General features: G+C 51.4%; 1 protein-coding gene across 3 annotated transcripts in view; it reads right to left on the minus strand.

Moving 5' to 3' along the window:
• pvrl2l (PVR cell adhesion molecule related 2 like) overlaps nt 1–18,714 on the minus strand; it is a 291,813-nt gene extending 273,099 nt beyond the window's left edge. For all 3 annotated transcript variants that reach the window (XM_076012058.1, XM_076012057.1, XM_076012055.1), the window contains exon 1: nt 18,293–18,714. In XM_076012058.1, coding sequence (XP_075868173.1) covers nt 18,293–18,392 — 100 coding nt within the window. In that variant the 5' untranslated portion in view covers nt 18,393–18,714. The remainder of the gene's footprint in view (nt 1–18,292) is intronic.
• Between the last annotated feature and the right edge of the window lie 1,987 nt (nt 18,715–20,701).

Genomic DNA, 20,701 nt, shown 5'->3' on the forward strand with positions numbered 1-20,701 from the left:
AGCAATAGTATCACCACAGCAGCACTCTTTAGCAGCGGTTGAGGCTAGCAGTCACTCCCTGAGCTCTCACTGGCAGCTCACCGCAGTCGCGACAACCGTCAACAACAAAACGGAGAGCGGCTGACTCCAAAAAGACTTTTAACGCGACGTTGGCAAGACGGAGAGGCTGAGATATGCAAGGGAAACACGACGCGAGGGCCCCCCTTGATCCTGACATTCATCCCCAAACTCACTCGCAACCCTTCACCTGGGAGCTTAAAGTGACAAACTCTGCGTCTGCTGGCGTGTGCGAATGTCGACACGAGGAAGTGCGGAAAGCCGTTCAAGAAAAAAAAATTCCAAATCCCGGAGCGGGAAACCCGTTCAGGACTGACCCACTTTCACGCCGGGATGCTTTCTGCACGTCGGCAAGCGAGCAAGCAGGCATATCGCTTTAATATCTCCACATCTGACCAAAATAAATAAATATATAAATAAAAAAGCTGATGAGCCGTGTGTGTTTTGCATCGGGGGCACGATTACACACGTGTGCCCGCGTGTTTAACATCTGTCCCAGTGTGCGTTTTGGAGGCAGGCTTGATTAATCACGATTCTCATTAACCAAAACTGACTCGTGGCACCCCTGCCTTTAATCTCACTGCTGGTTGCGAGCTGCTTAATAACGCACTGCCGTTTACAGGATTAGCAACCAGCTGTTGTCCGTCCGCTCCGTGCTGAAAGAGGCCATATCATGCTTTATTTTCTGTGTTTTTTTTTTTTTTTCGTGAACAGATGGGGAACACTTTTGTTTTAGCTTCTTCTTCTTCTTCTTCTTCTTCTTCTTCTTCTTCTTTCTTTTTTTTTTTTCAGCTCACTTTATGCTCTCAAAACGTCCAAACTAACATCTTCACAAAACGCAGCTAGCCACTTGGACTTTCATACCCATTTTTTATTTTTTTTTTGTGACAAACTGCTGCCGGTCCAATCCATGCTGCTGTCAGCGATACGGAACCAAAAAAAATAAAGAAATAAAATAAGCCGAGCATTAATGGCTGCGATCTGAGTTCCTCGAGGGCTTTCGTACCAACTTTAATAAAAAAAAAATAATAATAATAAAAAAAAAGAGGCATAATGACACAGTAATAGCGGCGGCCTGTGACAGTTTTACCGTTTCAATTAAGGTTAGCACGATGACATTTTATTAGCATAATGTTCAACGAATGACGGATCTGGGCTGTGAGGGCGGCGCCGCTTGTTCGTAAAGCAGCAGGTCAAGAAGACACACACACACACACACACAAAAAAACACTGTAGCAGAACCCTGTGGTCCGAACGGGCTCCAGAAACAGTGAGAAAGCAGCATTAAAAGCAAACGCAGTACATAAATCAATTCTGTGAGCACTAATTCAGATCAAGCATGTATTATATAATCATGAGAAGAGGCTTTTTAACTCATTTTTGACTCGCAAACATAAAGTCTGATTTGTCCTTCTTTGTCCCGGTCGCCTCTCGAAAACGCAGCGGGCGCGACTCTGAATGAGGCTTCTATTTCGCTCTTCGCTCACGCCGGGCTGATCAGCGGCGTCCTCACCCTCAAGTGTTGCATGAAGCAGATGGCGACTCGAAGCCTGATTGGCCGAGCACGTCTTGACTCTCTCCCAGAGGTCAAATTCGGAAAGAAATAAAAGAAAAGAAAAACAAACGCCCGCACATGTAGCGCCTAATTCCGTTTAGCTAGCAACACGCGGTGGTGGCGGTGTGCGCGTCAGCCAAAGGGCGCCGAAGAGGTGGGATGGCGCTCGTGCGGCCAATTATCACCACTTGGCAAACAGGCAAAATGGAGCGAGCGCTTGATTTAATTCTGCCCGGCAACAGGACAGCTGCACGGGCGGCTTGAAGGTCCAGTGTGTAAAACTTTGCCCGATTTAGGATTTGGCAAAAGTTGAATGCATTTTCCGTAAACGTTGAATGAAAGTGTATCCTGGCAGTACAATAATTTTCAGAGAGAGAGGGGGAGAAGAGGAGAATGAGAGGTGAGCTGAGATGAATGTGCAAAGCGACCGTAAGCGAATTGGTGTTTGGTCCGAGGTGTGACCCCGCCTTTGCACCACACCCAAAGAGCCGATGTTCCAGCCTTGACCCGTCACACTACTGCTGCTGCTGCTGCTGCTGCTGCTGCTGCTGCTGTGGCTGCGGCAGGATCGTCACACCTGCAAAGTATGCAAATGCACAAAACCTCAGGAACAATGGCAGAGAGCTCGCTGCCCTATGAGAGGGTAAACGAAGAAGAAAAGAAGAGAGACGAGCAGGGAGGGATAAGGGGGGGGGGACCGGCCTGAGTGATTGAGCCCAAAAAAAAATCCAGCTTTTATCCCTTTCCCTGCAAAGAGGAAGCTGCAGCCGGGAGAAAAGGGAAGGGGCACTTGAGAGGTTCCATCAGACTGACAGACAGACAGTGTGTGTGTGTGTGTGTGTGTGTGTGTGTGTGTGTGGTGGGGGGGGTGGAATTGTATGACCGATTTCCATCAGCCACCCTGAGGGCACTGCCGGCGCCGCTCACCAAAACAGGCTGGGCGGAGAGGATGGGGGAAGAGGGGAGGGAGCGGGGCAGTGGGGCGGTTAAATCCCTCCTCCCTTTAACGTACGTGCTTACACCCCCTCCCCCCCACCCCCCGCCACCACTCCACGCGGAGAAGGGGTCAGCGCGGCCGACGAGCCGGGGGGATTTGTCACCGAGCGCCGAGCTCAGCATCCCGGCGAGGGCGGGGAGGGGGGTGGGGGGCGGCGGGGTTTCTGGGGGGGGGGGGGGGGGGCGCGGGGGGTGGTGGTCATACTGACAGTTCAGGCTGGGCCGGCGTGTCAAGTCCACCCCCCACCCCCCACCTCCCCCCCCACAAGAGCCACTTCAGGTTGGCCCAGCAGCGTCGCACACGGCGGGCTAATTGCCATTTAACCCGCCGTGCCGCTAGCATATTTAGCTCTAACAAGCAATTACATAAGAATCAGCGCCACCGCCGCGCTAGCGCGCTAGCGAGCAGCTGCGAGAGCCGGAATGGTGGCTGATGATAAGCTGAGATCATCGCCGGGGAAGAGGACCTGCGATGAAATGCAATTTAATTTTTTTTTTTTTTTTTTTTGTCTTCCCCACTTTATTTCAGAGAGCCGCGCCAATATTTGTCTCGTCCGGATTTGGCGGGGAAGAAGAAAAAACACTCAAGCTCAGCGCTCGCTGTCAAAGTCTCCAGTCGACCTCAAATGTTAATAAATCACACTTTCTCGCCGGTGCAGTTTTGCAGCGCGCTCGCGACCGCAGCGGCCGTGCCCATCAGCGCTGGGGCAGGAGCGGAACGCCCGCCGCAAAACACCATCCCGCATCAACCGCATTTCCCAGGGTGCCTTGTGGGTTCGAGCGACGACGCGCTGAGGGCCGAGCAGGAAGTCGTTTGTGGTCTGGCTCCGTTTCAAGAGGCATCGCTGCAAAGTCAAGGTCTCCGACACAGCCGCGCTCTCCCGCTCACGTTGGCCGAGTTCAAAAAGGAGAGAATTAACCTCTGGGACCGCACGCACGCAGGCACACACACACACACACACACTGACTGACACACACACACACACACACACACACACACACACACACACACACACAGACACACACACACACAGACTCTCTCCCAGGAGCTTAGTGGTGGATTCACCAGTTTGCTCGTTAAGAAAATCAAAGCCAGTGTAGAGACGACAAGCAAACGCAGATGCTGTGAAAATTAACAGAGCAAATGTTTTTCTGTTTTTATTCCTGTTTTTTTTTTTTTTTTTTGCATTTAAAAAAATAATAATAATTAAAGAAAATGCGCTCAGAAGCCAAATGTGTTCCCCTAAAAATCATGAGGGAGGAAACAGTTTCTGTACAATCTCAGACTGCATGAGACGAGTCCAAAAGAAGAAGAGGAAATTGACTGAACTTCCAGTTCGGGGCCAATATTCAGCAAATGCACGAGGACTTTAATAGCGCGATGAGCGGGAGGCACACCGGCTCAGAAGGGCCGATGGGAAGCCAGCGTTCAGCTGCCAGCCCCCCCCCCCAAAAAAAATTAAAATCACTTCAACCCATCTGGATGCTGGTTTACAAACACAGAAATGACAAATGTGGAAGACGGCGTTCGGACAAAAAGGAAACATTGGAAGCAGACGGAGCGCAGCGCCTCGTTTGCCCACAGGGGGCGCTGGCCGGTTATTTTTGGCCCGCGGGTTTATTTGAGGAGAGCCGCGACTCGTCCCCAAAGCAGGAGCCTCGGAGCTGCCGGGGACCGAGAGCGAGCGAGTGATGTTCCGCAGCAGCTCATTAACACGCTCCCCCTTCACGCCGGCACCACAGAAGAAGAAGAGAGAAAGAAAACTGCTTCAGTTTCAAACCCATTTAATAAGGAGATGATGAAGAAGAAGAAGAAGAAGAAGATGAAGAGAGAAAGAAAACGGCTTCAGTTTTTTCAGTTCCAAACCCATTTCAGAAGAAGAAGAAGATTTTATTGTATATTTTACAGGCGAGGGTGCAGGGGGAGGAAGAAGAAGAGGGGGGGAAGAAGAAGAAGAAGGGGGAGGAAGAAGAAGAAGAAGAAGGGGGGAAGAAGAAGAAGAAGAAGGAGGAAGAAGAAAGAAAGAAAACTGCTTCAGTTCCAAACCCATTTAACCTCCAGACACTTTGTACATAAGCAGTGCTGGATATCTAGTAGGGGGGGGGGGAGAGAGAGAGAGAGAGAGAGAACGGCATTCTGGGAAAGCAGAGGTGCCGAGGCTCTCGTTAGCAGCCCCTCCCCCATTTTCTCTCTACCGGCGTCCAGGAGAGGCCGCCCGTCACGACGCCCTGGTGGCAGGAAAAGGATTTTTCAGAGGCTGGACCCCCCCCAGGGATAAGAGGAAAAAACACACACACACCCCGACTCTCCGGGAAAAGAAGAAGAAAAGAGAGGCCTGGAAATGAGCTGCAATGGGGAGGGGGGGGGGGGGGGGCAGGAAGGTCGGCGGCGCAGGAGGTGTATTTGTCCGTCTCTCGTTCTTCATCCTGACTCCCAAGGTAATGGAGTCTGGGCTTTTCCCCCTCCTTTTGTTTTGCCGTTTTGTTGTTGCTGCTTTTTCGCAGCAAGCTCAAACTAAGTGAAAAGCGAAAAGGAGGGAAAGCTTTATTTATACCCCCGCTCGCTGACAGCTGAGGCGTGAGAAAGGAGCAGTATGGTGACATGATAATTAATGCCAAGAGTGATTAAAATAGTCGGGTGATGAGACAACGTAGCTCATGAAAAACCCAGCCCTCACTTCCCTGCCTCGGAGCGCCCTCTAAAAACGCACACTTCCGAAGATCAGCCCTTTGTGATGTCACACAGGCCGACGACACCTGGCCCAGGTCAGCGGGTGTCAGGGTTTCCTCTCCCACCGGTGCGAAGGCAAACACGGCGGCGTCTCTCATCAGCGGCCCGCGATTCTTTCAGCGCCCTCGGTTTGAGCAAACCGACGACGTGTGTTTGAACACAAACACCACTCAGACACACAACTCACTGCAAGTGAAACTTTTGGGATTGTTTTTGTTTTTTGTTTTTTTTTGGGTGGGGGTTTGAGTCACGCTTTTCATCGCTCCAATATCACGCGGTATTAAAACCTGCTGCCGAGTCGCCGGGTAAAACAAAAAACAAAAAAAACAAAACAAAGAATCCAATCGACCGTGAAACCACAAACAAGTCAGAGCAGCAAATAAAGAGACTCGTTGTTGTTGTTGTTGTTGTTGTTGTTGGTTGTTGCAGCTCGGAACAAACGCCGCACGGCGATGCCGCCGCTTCTCCCCGTCGCACAACACCAACCGCTGATGTTTGGTTGTTTCTTATTTTCTTTTCTCTTTTAACCAAAAAACAAATGTGGCCCTCGCTGATGCACGACCTTCAGCACTCCTGCGTGTTTGTTCTCTCCCAAGACGCTGAGTTCAAACTGGCTTCCAGCTTGTTTGGGAGGAGAAGCTGCTCGGGTTGGCGTTTCACCACCTCTGCAAGTGGCATGCAAAACACAACAGGTGCGTGTGTGTGTGTGTGTGTGGGGATGTGTGTGTGTGTGTGTGTGTGTGTGTGTGTGTGTGTGTGTATGTGTGTAAGAGCGAGAGACAGAGGGCCTGGGGGGGGTGTTACAACAGTGCAAGACACCAACAGGAAGGAAGGAAGGAAGGAAGGAAGGAAGGATGGATGGATGGATGGATGGATGGATGGATGGATGGATGGATGGATGGATGGATGGAGATCTCACTCTGAATTCATTTAGAGGAGCTTCTTTCCGATGACGACCGTAATAAAACCTCCAGTGTGTTATTGTGGTGCATCAAAGAGCATCGCGGCGGCGCTCTGAAAACACGCACAAACACACTCGACAACAGTTTCCACGCCAGAGACACGACGACAGCCAACACTGTCATCACTTGAACTGACTTTTCCTAACCTGCGGCATAAGTTGTGCAACACCTGCTAAATGTAAATTCGTCGACTTCCTCTTTGTGTCCTTTTTATAGATTTTATAGATTAGCGTACAACCCTTTTTTTTCTTCTCTTTTTTTTTTTTTTTTTTTTTTAACCTTGCACCCTAAGGACTGCATCCAAATGTGCTGTACTTGTATAAGAACACTGGAGACATTCTATTCAACTCTGTTCCAATGGAGAATCCATCAATGTTGTCTTTTGGAGCCTGTTGCCAGGCAGAACTTCCCAAGGCTGTTGTTCCCTGGTTTGTGATTGGCTCTGGCCCCAGACAGCAGTCGGGATGGACCCCGGGCAGAGGCCTCCGCTCCTCACTCGCTTCTTTCGTCCTGCATCAAAGCTGCACTCTGCTGTCCGAAGGAGCCAAAGGTGAAGCATCATCCGACTGGTTCCGGAAACCGCGACGCCAAACTGTACCAGACAGACGCGGACGCGGCCTCGGTTTCACTTGATTAACTTGAACAGCGAGCCGGACGACGGCTCGGCGGCTCCCTGTCATTTCTGAACACTGGCGACTCAAAGGAAAGACTTCCTGGGTCGGCTGGGGTCAAACTTGGCAACAAACATTTCTTCTTTTTTTTTTTTGAGCCGCATTATATTAGCAATGATTTCTGGGGCCTCGACACGTGAGCCGTTTAATCCGGAGGGGCACTCGGCTCTGGCCAATCAGAGGGGAGCGGAGGGATTAGTTATGAAAGGAAGAGACAGTCGAGGGTGTGTGTGTGTGTGTGTGTGTGTCTGTCTGTCTGTCTGTCTGTGTATGTGATGACAAGCCCCCTCTGCTAGCTGCAGAGACAGAGCGCTGCTTGACCGTGTGACGGGTGAGCATGTGAGTTATTGTGACAGGCAGAACACACACACACACACGCACACACACACACACACACACACACACACACACACACACAATTATGTTCCAGAGATGTGTTTTCAGTACTTTTGAGGACCTCACAGACCTTGCAGTACTGAAAGTCCCCTTTGTGCAACAACTAGACACATGCACACTCTCTCTCTCGCACGCACACACACACACACACACACACACACACGCACGCACACTCATGCACACCTCTACCCTAGTCTCAATCACAGACCCTCCTTTCACTGATTCAAGCATAATTATTGGGAAAAGGCTTTTGGGACCCACAAAAAACTTGGACCCCAAACTGTATTTGTGCTGTCCATGTCTGGGTCCCACAATGTCATAAAGACCAACACACACACACACACACACACACACACACACACACACACACACACACACACACACACACACACACACACACACACACACAAGCAGGCAGGCTCGGACACACGCGCACACACACACACAAAGAGCGAAATTGAAATAAAATAAAAAATTCCCATCGAGCCTCGCTTCAACGCTCCGGATCGTTTGTTCAGTGAATGCAATCAACAAGATGTTGGTTCTGGCAAAGACGCCGGACGGTCACGTTCACCCTCCGGGCGGGGGGGGGGGGGGGGGGGACCTTCACCGTCGCCATCGCCGGCGGTGACACGGCGCCAGCTGAGGGAATGACAGATGTTCGGCAGCGGCGGCGGCGGCTATTTATAAGGAGCCGCGCTAATCCGTTTTGCACTTTCATTTTTTATTTTTTTTCTTCTTCTTCTCTGGCTGTTGTTGTTCTAACGGAGGAGAACGTGCAGCGGGTTCCTCTCCGAAGGGAAACCTTCCCGGCTGACTGACAGGGAAGTCTGCGCATCCCGACGCAGAGATAATGAAAGGAGCGGCGAGGAGAAAGCCCACGCGGCCACGTGAAAGAGGCACCAGGCAATATCTGGAGTGGTCGTCCTGACAATGATGTACTATTAAAGAGGAAAATTGAATATCCCTGCCTTTGAATGGCTCCCGCAAGTCTATCATGCAAATGAAAGACGGCCATTGACGGCTGCTAAGAAGGAGCGGGCCGCCTGAATCCGTCTGGCACGCCGAGCGGCTCCGTGTCAGGAGAACATCCGCCTTTTGTGTGGGGGGAGGAGGGGGGGGGAGGTGGGGGGAGGGTTCAAAGAAAACTCAATTTCAGATTCACTGGAGGAAAATCTACTGCGCGAGTTTTGGAGAACGGAGGGCTGACCTGCAGCTTTAGATTAGAGACGGGAAGGTCAGGAGTTAAGGGAGGGGGGGGCTTCTTTTTTTTTTTCTTTTTTCCCCTCCTCCCCCTCCTCCTCCTCCTCCTCCTCCGCCTCCACCGCCTCCTCGGAGGCGGGAAGGAAGACAAAGCGCTGCGCCGCAGCTGTCACGCTGGAACTCTCAATCAGCGGCTGAATTAGGGCTGGAGAGGAGGGCGATTAATCAGGTTTAGCGGGAGGAGGGGGGCGGGCGAGCGGGCGGGACGTCTGTGTTAGCGCACAGGCGAGCTCACCTGGAAGCACAGCAGGGGACGGAAATCAACCGGTTTTGACGAGTGGCAGGAGAGCGCGTCACCAAAATATATATTTGCGCATATATAGAATGCCAGCATGAGGAACATTGAGACTCTGTCTCAGTCGCCACCGTGTCTTTCATCCACCTGTAAAAAAAGCACAACACCGCAACGACTCGGATTACAGTTTCCCGTCTCTCTCTCTCGTGGGGAACAACACCTTGTTTTGCGGGGACAGTTCGCACGGCGGCACCAGCACACGTCAACACGATGACTGGCGAGTTGCACTGTGGCCCAATAGTGGCGGGAATGTATAGGAGACATCAGCCAGGCACGGAAAAGAGGCTCCAGTCAGGATTTCCCGTGTCCCATCACTGAGCTCGTCATCCTCGTCATCCTCGTCCTCATCGTCGTCCCATTCTATGACTGTATTCATGACTGTTGGAGTCATGATTCTATTTGACTGTGTATCTCTATGTATCTATTGTACTTACTTGTCCTATCCCGTGGTACAAACGATTACTATTATCAGAAGGACAATAGGGTGAGAAGGAAATATGTATATATATATATATATATATATATATATATATATATATATATATATATATATATATATACATATATATATATACATATATCGATAATATACATATATATATATATATATACATATATATATCGAGAGAGACATAAATAGTAGAAATAGTAGTATCGCACGTTATTAACATTGTCATTACTATTATTATTATGATTATACTTCTCATCGTTATTTTTATCGTTATTGTTGTTATCGTTGTTGTTGGTTATGGATTGTTGTTGTTACTTTTGAACCATGTTTGATGTGTGACTGAAAAATGTAGTTAGAGATGTACACGGGAGTAAACTGATGAATATATATTATACTTGTAAGAAGCTATATTTTCTCTTGTTGAATCTCAACATGTGACGTCGGTCCGACAGACGGCCATTCTTTGCCTGTGTGGCTGCACAGGGACGTCTCACCCTCCCGGTCACCTGATGCCACCAGCAGAGGCGCCACGCTCCCCTCTTCAAGTCAATGAAATGTAGAAACTACTTAATGAGTCAGGGAGGAAGACAACACAGTTGCAGTCATTACTAGTTACAGTCGTGACTGTACCAGTGTTCCTCCTCCTGCCCCCCCCCCCCGCAGCTAAAACATATCCAACCTCCCACAGCGTGTGCAGTCTTCCTCTTTCTTGGTGCCTTGTTCACACCATCGACACTAATCAGGTCTTGTCAGCCGCAGCTGATTGAACATTCTGCCGGCCGGCGGTAGCAGAAATCACCACGACTGGCTGTTCAGCTGAGCGAAGCCTCGGTGAAGTGGGAGAACAAAGAGCCGGGTGTTGCATCGGGGAAGGCGTTTTTCTCGTCTGTGCTTTCAATTCAAAGTGCGTTTCAGCAACAGCGGGGTCATTTTTTATTTTATTTTTTTTTCTTCTTCCCAGAACCTGCCATGAGGTCGTGCATGACACTGGTAACGGTTCGTACAAGTGGAGTGGGCGGAGCTCTCCGGTAAGTGGGTATGTGGTTGGACGCTCTCTGGGTCCTGCAGCCAAAGATGGGCTGTGATGAAAAAATGTGATGGGGAAAAAAAAAAAAAAAAGGGGGGAGCAGCAGAGCGGAAATGATGCTGATGAAATCAAACCATTAAATTGTGTATGTTGCAGGCAGCAGTTCTGCATTATGAATGAGCTCACAGCAACTTTCGGACACCCGAGTCATGAAGTGGTAATCAGCGAGAACACCGATAACCGCCATTTCTTCACCAGTTGACCAATCAGGCAGACTAGGAGAGGAAATTCTGTGGAAATGATGAACCTTAAATTGTGTCGTTTTGGAAAAACTGTGTCGAGGCAGGAAAAGATTGCAGTGATTCAAGTGTCTGGGACACGGTTGTGTGTCGGCTGAGCAGAATCTAAAAGGTGGCAAAGACACTTGAATTCCCCCCACTGCTTGAATTGGCCAATGGCGTGGCTCCATCAGTCCACGCGCTCCTCGTTTTCGGTTGGACATCGGGCTTGTTAAGGCGGCACTGTGGGGCCAATAGAACGGAGATAAGGAATCGGCAGCCGGGTTTCGCTCAGCTCTTCGCACACACACACGCGCACACACACGCACACACACACACACACACACACACACACACACACACACACACACACACACACACACACACACACACACAACCGTCTTGCCGGGGCTACAAAATCTTTATATACCTTCGTCCAAACAAACTGGGATGCGTTAAAGCGTCTCGTGAAACGAGTTGCGACGGACGCCTCGGGCAGCTCGCGTGGAAGTCCCTCCTGTTTTACCGCCTCGCTTAAAGACGCTAACACCAGTTAGCGTCGTCGACCAGCTGAGGCCAAAAGAAAAACGCAGACACGGACTCGAACATTCCCCTTCGCCGTCCCGCGTCCGTCCCGTCAGTCGGCCGGCCGCCCGCTGGAAGACGCGCGACCTGACAAACTCAATTGTCTCGCGCGCGCTTCTCCGCGTTACACCTCCTCTGTTTGTTTGTTTGGTTTTCTTTTTCAACGCGCGACAGGGGAGCCCATTCAGCTCAAGCCAGGTTGTAAACCGGCGCGACGCTGGCGCCTTGACGTAAAACAGACAGTAAGTGATCTAATTACACGTGGCAAGCGTTTTACTCTGATTGGGAGAGGGAAACGTGGCGCGGGCGAGAGGCGGTTGGCAAACGGGCCGCGACTACTGAACGACGGCGGTATTCTTCTCTGACGTGCGCGACGGCGTGCCCAGCATGGGAATGCGCCGCCGGCCGAACAGTAGTCGCTTGTGAGCGGTGCGAGGGGGGAGGGGGGGGGGGGGTTGGAGGAGGAGGGGGTTGTGGCGGAGCGGAGGGGGGGAGGCGGGCGGGTGGGGGCGTTAGCTTTCGTTACGCAAATGAGAGAAAGGACGTCTCGCCGGACGCGGGGCTCCATCAAGGCGATTGAAACACAGTCATGGTAAACCTCCACGGACGACGTCTGAGCGGCCAAGGACGCCAGAAGAGGCGCGAGGAGGGGCGGACTGGATTCCCACCAATTCCAATTCATTCACCGACGCCGACAGCTTTCCCCTCGAGGGTCGTCTGCAAGGCTGGCGAGACGCCCGACCTTCAGAACCTTGAGGGCCGAGACGACAGCCCTCAAAGTCAAACAGATGCTGTTGCGCTTTTGCGTTTGCAATATTTTACTCTGTTTTTTTTTTTTTCTTCTTCTTCTTTTGCATGTCTTTGGATCACAGTCAGCGGAATCACTCCAGACGCTTCCTGCTCGTCTTGCCGCTGCCGTTGCTCTGGCATCTCCAAAAGAAGTCGAGGCTGTTCTTGGGGAGATGTTACACATGTGGCACATCCAAGCAGTGTCAGAGAAGAGAGATGCACCAACCGTACAGCCGTTCACCCTCCAAACCCAAGAACTTTTTTTGCGTGCACTGTTCTTCTTTACACACAAAAATCATTTTTCCAAAAAAAAAAACTGCGATGGAGTTTTGCCAGGACCCACGAGGACGGGAGAAGCCGACAAATTGGAGCAGAAAACCGGCCATTCCACCCCACGGCTCGGGAGATTTGAGGGCTGACTCACCCGGAGCTACGTCCGAAAGAATCTGGTGTGGAAGACTCGGGGCAAGCTAACGCACTCTTTTATTACTCTTATCAAAAAAAGGTCACTTTTTCCTTTGGGCACCCTAGGGCTTCCAGCGCTGGGGGGCTCCCCACGGAGAGGCCAGTAGTCACTTGGGGAGAGGGGCTCTGCGAGAGGCAGCTGAGGAGCAAACAATATCAGCACGGCTATTAATTTCCGTCACGGGGCTGAGCAGAAAAATGTCACAAAGTCAAGTCGCAAAAATTTAAAAAAAACATGAACTCCCAGCGTCGCAACTTTCCACCAGCAGGTTGCCGAGGTTCCCGAGGCCTGAGCAGGAAACAGATGGGAGGCAGGATGGGGAGGACGGGGTCACGCGCCGCTCGCTGTCTGACAGGCGGCACTAAGGATGGACTGCGGGGGCAAAGTCCGAGCGTTTGTTTAAACAGTTTCGCACTTTCGACTGGCCCTCGTTTCCCCTCCTCCTCCTCCTCGTCCTCCTCGTCCTCCTCCTCCTCCACCTCCTCCCCCTCCACCTCCTCCTGCCAGTGGAACAAGTGAGCAGCAGGGAGGGAGAAAAAGAAAGATAGGAGCAGTGTGCGAAATACAGGGAGGTCCCCGATCAACCCTTGAAACCCCCTGAAAGTATCAAAGCAAAACTTAGGCTGGTGTTTGAAATGTCTTTAAGATCCCCCTGTCTAATATAAAAAATGTAAAAATATTATTCACAATTTATTTGGCCAAGTGGAGCTTGCGTGCATGCGTATGTGTTGTTATGTAGACTGTCGTGGCTCGCAGCCACGAAATAGCCACCAAAGGCCTCCTGGGTTTTGAAGAAATTTAGATATGGTATGGTATTGAGTAACAACATTGACAGGTATTTGGCACACTGGACAGGAGGATACCTTCGAATTTCACCACGATCCTTTCCAACAAAGAGCCCCCGGGGCCCACCTCCCCGCTTCTCCGTCTCCGGCAGCCAGCCAGAGTGAATGGAAGCGGCAGGGAGAAGGAGACGGAGAGGTAAGAACGGTGGAGGGATAAAGGAATTGGGAAGATAAACACGAGTCCAGCATTAAAAGGTTAACCGAGTAGTTTCCTCACTCGGCCCAGAAGGTCGGAGGCTCGTGGCTGAGGAAGAGGCCGAGCGAGTGCGAGCTAATCTGCACTCGCACCGCCTGACACCTGTTGTCGGCGGAGGAAGCAGCCGAGGTGTCGGCCAACTCGATGTGGATTGTGTTTAGAAAATTGATCTGGGATCTGCTTCAGGTTTTGTTTTTTCTCTCTCCCCTCAGAAGTGGGGCCATTCGGGGGAGGAGCGACAGAGTAACCTGACCGAGTGCGGACACGCTTGGGTTTGCTGGCTGGCTGAGGGGATGGAGTGAAGTGAATTGAATTGAATTGAATTGAATTGAATTGACAAAACACAAAAGACGCTTCCTGGATGCACATCAAAAAAGGATTGTTGGAGCGTCTTGCCGCAACCTCCTCCACGTAATTACCGGCCTCTCTTCCGCTCGCTCTCTCGTTCCAGAAAAAAAAAAAAGACAGACATGAACACGGCTGCACAACAACGGGGACGCGGGAGCGTTTCATCCGTCAAAGGCGTATCGCTGACAAGCCGGCCGCCGATCCAGACGGGTTCGTCCGGCCAACCGGACGAACCCGTCCACCATCGGCCGCTTCCGCCAAGGTGTCAGCTTCAAAAGTTCCTTGTGCAGCGGGGGGGGGGGAAGAACTGCGAACGCATGTCAACCTATAGGGGGCAGTGTTGTGATGAAGAGGAGGGTTTTCGGAGCGAACGAGTGGCCACAACAGCAACAGGGGGGGGGGGGTGCGTGTAGGAGTGGTCACCCCCCCCCCCCCACACACACACACACACACACACACACACCCACTAGCATCCCCGCGCACAGTTTGTGTTGTGAGTCACTAATGTGCCTCTCGCTCTCGGGGAGGATGATTATCACCCCATGCCTCACCGGGAGCCGCCATCATCCGATGTGCTGTAAACGGCAGGTCAGGACCCCCCCGGTATGGCTCATCGCACACACGCACGCACACACACACACACACACACACACACACACTCACTCATCGGATCTCCACCATCCCTGCCCCCACAAATACAAGCTTCAAATTAAGAGCACCATTGTTTTATTATGTCGTAATAACCACCACGAGAAGATGTGCGGAACGTCCCTTTATCTGGCTTTGCCCGCGGCTTTGTTAATCAGCTTGTCGTTTTTTTGTGAAGGGGCATCTTCTTCAGAGCGGATACCTCGGCAACACGTCCGTGAGATTTGAAAGGTCCGGGGGTCGCCGGATTCGCCCACTTTCCCGAATCGCAACAAGATGTGCTTGAGTGAGGTGCAGCGCGTGACATGGACCGGGTTAGGTGTTCCTGATGCAGGTCGAAGTCCCACAAACTGCTGCAAACCTCACTAAGCATGACTCTCCCATGACGCACCTTTTAAGTTCGCTTCATCAGGCGAGTAACAGGCGAGTGCATCCATTAAAGAAATATAAAAACAACACAACACTGTTGCTTTAAATGCCCTTAAATCAGGAGTTTCAGTAGATCAAGCTCGCTTTGAATGGGTTCCAATGCCGAGAGAGAAACACACAGCGTGTCAAACTGAGGAAATTAGTGCCATTTTTTCCCCCTCATTTAAACGGCCGTTTTGTTTTTTTTTTCCAATAATGGGCCATTTTCAGCCTGAGGGTTCGCTCCATTAATTAATCGGCTAAAACATCCCACAAAAGATGGATTCCAATGGCTGTGCTGCTTGCCAGGAGTGCACCGCAGGACCGTTGTTTCCCACCGTGATGCCTTCAACTGGCTTGTTAAAGAGCTCGGTCTGCTTTTAAAAAAGAAAAAGAAATTCCCCCCCCCCCCCCCACGCAGCTGGAAAACTTTTTTTTCTCGAAAAAAAAATGCATTTTTTATGAGAGCTGATGCAACACGGGAATACTAAACACGGTGCCGGCCCGGTCCAGGAAAGGTTTCTGGGTTTTCTGCTACCTGCCTGCAATTTGCAGTCATGGAGTGAAGATGAAGGGAACTAGCGGCACGCCGCTAGTTAGCGGGAGCCTTGGGAACCAATTAGCTTAGCCTTGCTAGTGCCACTTCCCGCCGGTGCAGCGCGGCATCATTAGACGTGCGCACAAAGTGCTGCTTTAATCCAACAGACTTTTTTTTTTTTTAATCAAGCATGAACAATGACACGGTATGGCTGAAGGTGGAGTGGTGTTTAATCCTCTTCATGGTCCGGACGGGTCCTCCTTCGCTTGAGAGTCCCATGTAAAAGTAGGTAATTGTTCACAACCGTCAGCCTTCCATCCGAACTTAATCTGGGCATATATGGACGTGCTAAAGAAAGTACCACTCTCTACCAGCAGGGGACGAGCTCAAGTTAAGCTAATGTGAGTTTCCAGCCTTCTGGCATCCTACGGGCTGACAAATCCCAACAATGACCCGGTCCAAAGAGCCGCGGCAAATATGTAAACAGTGACGACGGCAACGGGGTGAGAGTGAGAGAGAGAGAGAGAGAGAGAGAGAGAGAGAGAGAGAGAGAGAGAGAGAGAGAGACGATGAGTCATTAATGGGAGGCTCTCGATAATCAGGCCCGCTTCCACTCTCAGGGCGATCATCAACATCGGGCCGCCTGTTCTCAACATGATAAGCTAATCAGCTCTTGGTCTGCGCCGAGCTGTCGAGGGGACTCATCATCGCTGACATTTCAGCAATCGAGCCGACGGAGACGAGACTGTTCGGGGTGGCGGGCGAGCAGGTGGGTGGGCGTCGGGGGGGGTGGGGGGGAGGCAATCACCTGACGTGACTTCAGTAGTCTATTTCAACATTTAGTGGTGGTACCGTTTCATATTTTGCATTCAATTGTTTGCAACTAATTCTGTTACATTGTTTCGACACTTCCAACACCCTCCTCTGCACTTGCTTCTTTAGACCTGTTGAATATTTTCTTTATACCTCACAATGCACAATCTCATCGGCTTCTGCCACCCCAACATTTTACTGCCATTACGTGACAAATCAAAAAAAAAATCTTGGAATCTTGTACATTTGAATTATCGCCGTCTTGGAACGACGTGGCAGAAGAGGGGTCAAGTTGCTCTTTTCCATCAACACGACGACTTGGCCGCCGACCCGGCGCCACTCACCTCACCCTTGATCTTTGTCCCACCCCAAAACAAGTTCCCCTGCTTGGGCGGGATCTCAGAACCGAGCGCCTTGCTTTACGGAGCTTCCGACAGGGCCGAGTCTCGGCTGAGCAACCTTGGTGCATAGTTTCACAGCACGGGGGGGGGGGTCTTCAGCACCGTAATCAGGAGCCTTCTCGCTGGGCACTAACACTGCCCCCCCGCTGAGTCCCAATCGGGGTCCAGCCGAGTTCAGCCAGCAACAGATGCTGAAGGCGAACCGACTCTTCCTCCCGCATCTCTGCAGCAAGAGCACGCCCCCTCCCCGCCGTCGCCACTTCCCCCGAGGCCCCGCCCTCTCTTCCCCCCCGAGAGGAAACGGTGGCCACAGATCTGACGCAGGTTAAAAAAATGATCCCCCCCCGCCCCCTTTCCGATCAGATGCAGTGTGAGACGAAGGTGTTCCCAGTCGGAGGGAGCTCCCTCATCACTAAGGGACATGTCATGATTGTTCTCATTTTCTGCGGCTTCAAGCGCCATTAAAGTTGCACACTCCAGCAATTTTCAAGTCTGTTTTTTTTTTTTTTTTTGGTTTGATGTTGCACGAGGTTGGAGGGCGACAAAATAATTGCGGCCGCAGAAGACGGAACCGGTGCCTGGCTGGTAATGTTGCCCTTTGTGACATCACACATCACAACTTTCACGGGGAGCCAGGGCCGGGAGAGGGGGGCGGGAGGGGGGGGGGGTGACTGAAGGGTGGATTTTTGTGAGGCTACGGACGAATGAATGAATTTTGCACACCACAGGGCGTGAAGCAGACATACAGTGTGGTGTTTTGCACAGGCAGTCAAAACAAAAGAAAAAAAAACACGTTCCAAAAGGCTGATGCACAAACCGGTCATGAGAAACCTCCATCACAACTGCACAACGAATAAACTAAACCCATTCTTCTAATTGCGTCATTAATTGCATAATCCACAGCTGGAAGACTGGCTTCGGATTCCCATTCAGACCTTCGTCACCGGATCCCCTTTGCCACATATGTGACGCAATGGCACCCCTGAGCAACTGATTTCCAACGGATCATCCAACTAACTCACTAACTCACCGGGTGCGGGATTCTCGACAACCCGCCGTCGACGAAACGGAGGGAGGCGGCACTTCACCGCCTCCTCGGCCGCCCTGTTGCTCCGCACACCGGCCAACGCGCCTGATCGCGGCTGCGCCTCCGCCGGTGCGCCTGACGCCTTGCCCGACCAGCAGGTAAACACAGATTACAGGTCCGGCGTGTTGGACCTGCCTCAAAGGGCTCAGCGGGGGATTAAGTTTCCCCAGCAGTCACCTGCCGTCGGCGCGGCAGCGCGGATTTAGGACACAAGCACCGATACGCCACAAAAGCAGCCACACCTCGGCCGCGTCATGGCGCAGCGAAACAACACATTCCTGAGCGTGTGCGTCGACCGTAAACTTTTCACGGAGGCTTTTTTTCTTCCCCAAACACGCGACACGGGGTCGGGGAGGGAGGGGGGGCGCGCGCGCGCGGCGGCGGCACCCTTCCGCGAATGCCTTTCCCCTGCTTGTGCCCGGCGCGTGCGACCAGGAAGCCGGACCAGGGACCAGGGTCCCGGGTTGCGATCAAAGCCGCTCTTACCTCGGGCTGTCAGGAGGAGCGCCGCTGCCATCAGCCAGGAGTTTGTCAGCGCAAACGAAGCCGCCGCCGCCGCCGCCGCCGGACGCTTTTCTCTCGCCATTCTCCTCGTCAGGACGCCGGCTGGACTTGGAAGGAGGTGGAGGTGGAGGTGGTGGTGGTGGTGGTGGTGAAAAGAAAATCCACAACAGCGCTGCTGCGTGCGTTGGGGCAAAGCGGGCGCCCGGGCTGTATTCCCACGCGAACTTGCTTCGAGTCTGAATGTCACACGAGAGACAAGTTCCTCCGGCTCGCGCGCACGCACGAGCGTCTCTCTCTCTCTCTCTCTCTCGCTTTCTCTCTCTCTCTCTCTCTTCTCTCGCTCGCTCGCTCTCTGTGTGTTCGTCCGTCCCTCTCCGAGCGAGGCGGACCCACCGATCGCGCGTAAAGCTGTCTCCTTTCAGCGTGTGTGTGTGTGTGTGTGTGTGTGTGTGTGTGTGTGTGTGTGTGTGTGTGTGTGTGAGAGAGAGAGAGAGAGCGTTTTAATGGGAGGAGGAGACGCGGTCCTGCCCCGTGTGGGCCGCCCGCACTGCGCACAGGTTGCCCCGGTACTGCTGCTGCTGCTGCTGCTGCTGCTGCTGCCGCTGCTGCTGCTGCCGCGGTGTCTCCGCCGCGGGAGTTTCAGCAGGGGGGGTGACGGACGGACTGCGCGCGCGCGTGTGTGTGTGTGTGTGTGTGTGTGTGTGTGTGTGTGTGTGTGTGTGTGTGTGTGATGCGGAGAAGCCGAGCGAGCGGTGGGGATGTCGGAGTGATGTCAGCACAGCGTCACCAAGAGGACTCGAGCCGTAATGATCCCGAGCGAGGCGGCCCACGCGGACCTCCGACGAGGGGCAACTCGTCGAATCCCCGCAGCAATGATAATTAAAAAAAGATATTAAAAAAAAAAAAGTCAGATATGGAGGCAGAGCTGTGTTTGTAAGGGGAGGAAGGAGCGGGAATCATAAAAGTGGGGGTGTTTGGAGGGCGTGGACGTTATTTCGGAAAGGGGAAGGGGCATTAAGCAGGGATTCATCACTCTCTCCTGTTTTAAAACATCCAAATAACCCCAAACTTCAAAATAATTTTAAAATGTTCATTTAAAATAATCCCAAAATCATGCATATTCCATCTTCTACCACAGTTTATCCTACACCCAAGCACCAGCCCCAGCTACACCGGGGCATAAATACAGGTTGCACCCTCAAACAAGTTAGCAACTCTGATAAATAGAAAATGAAAAAAAAAAAAAAAAAAGGCACCAATTACATATTATTGTTCTCATTCATTCATTCATTCATTCATCTTCTATACCCGCTTATTCCTATTCAGGGTCCCGGGGGTCTGCTGGAGCCTATCCCAGCTGTCCTAGGGCGAAGGCAGGGTGACACCCTGGACAAGTCGGCAGTTCATCGCAGATATTATTGTTCTTTGTCACGCAAATATGACATACAGTAGTTTGAATGGGCAAATAGGTTTTTCACGGATCCCAGGTTCAGGGCTGAGGATCTGAGACCGCAACAACAGAGCAAACACAAACTTCCAAACTTTCCTCTACGTGGTTAAATTACAGAATAATCTTGTCAGTTTTTTTTTTTTTTTTCTTTCTTTCTTTTGGACGTGGCTAAAAAAACAAACTGAACTCCATGTATTATTGCAGCGTCAGTCGGAGAGGAAATAAATCTGCCTTGCCAAGAAAATGGACCGGGGTTTTGGAGTGAAGACAGTCAGATCATAATAGATGAAGATTTGTGAGTTTTCATGTTACCGTGTTTAAGACTCGTGGAATGCTTGGCACAACCGTCGTTAGTTGAGAGTGAGCCCTCGCCGTTGTGCCGCTGATCATCCCTTCTATGTTGGAACTAATCTATTCTTATCCCCACAATCCCTTTTCTAAACCATAGTTCATAACAACCCACGGTGGGCGATCACAGGGCTCACTCTGGTTCGTGAAGTCACCTTTCAAAACAGCCAAACCAGGCTTCCGGAGGGGAAAAAATGCTGAAAACTCAAGCCGCAGACGATCAGAACCACCACGGATAAAGTAACACGATGCAAAAACCGCAGCGTCTGTGTGGCTTGAACACGAGGGTTGGCATTCACACACACTGCATGTCCATACGGTTACAGAAACGCGAATGTCTCGGAGGGCAAAAGCTCATTTAAAGCAGAAACATGTTCCCACTTCTATACAGTACATTTACATTCTGCACAAACACTGACGCTTACAATATTTTGCATAGTTTGTGTCATCCGCAATTCATTACCGTTTTCTGCTTTTCAACTCGGAAGCAAATCACTGACTGAAAATCAATCAAAACACATTTCCTGTGTCAGACCCTTTAAAAAAAAAAAAAAAACGGAAAACTTACTCATCTCAGTTGAGCAAACGGTGGC

Source organism: Nelusetta ayraudi, unplaced genomic scaffold, assembly GCF_046127955.1.
Source record: "Nelusetta ayraudi isolate G7.1 ecotype Tasmania unplaced genomic scaffold, CSIRO-AGI_Nayr_v1 ptg000135l, whole genome shotgun sequence".
Classification (NCBI taxonomy): domain Eukaryota; kingdom Metazoa; phylum Chordata; class Actinopteri; order Tetraodontiformes; family Monacanthidae; genus Nelusetta; species Nelusetta ayraudi.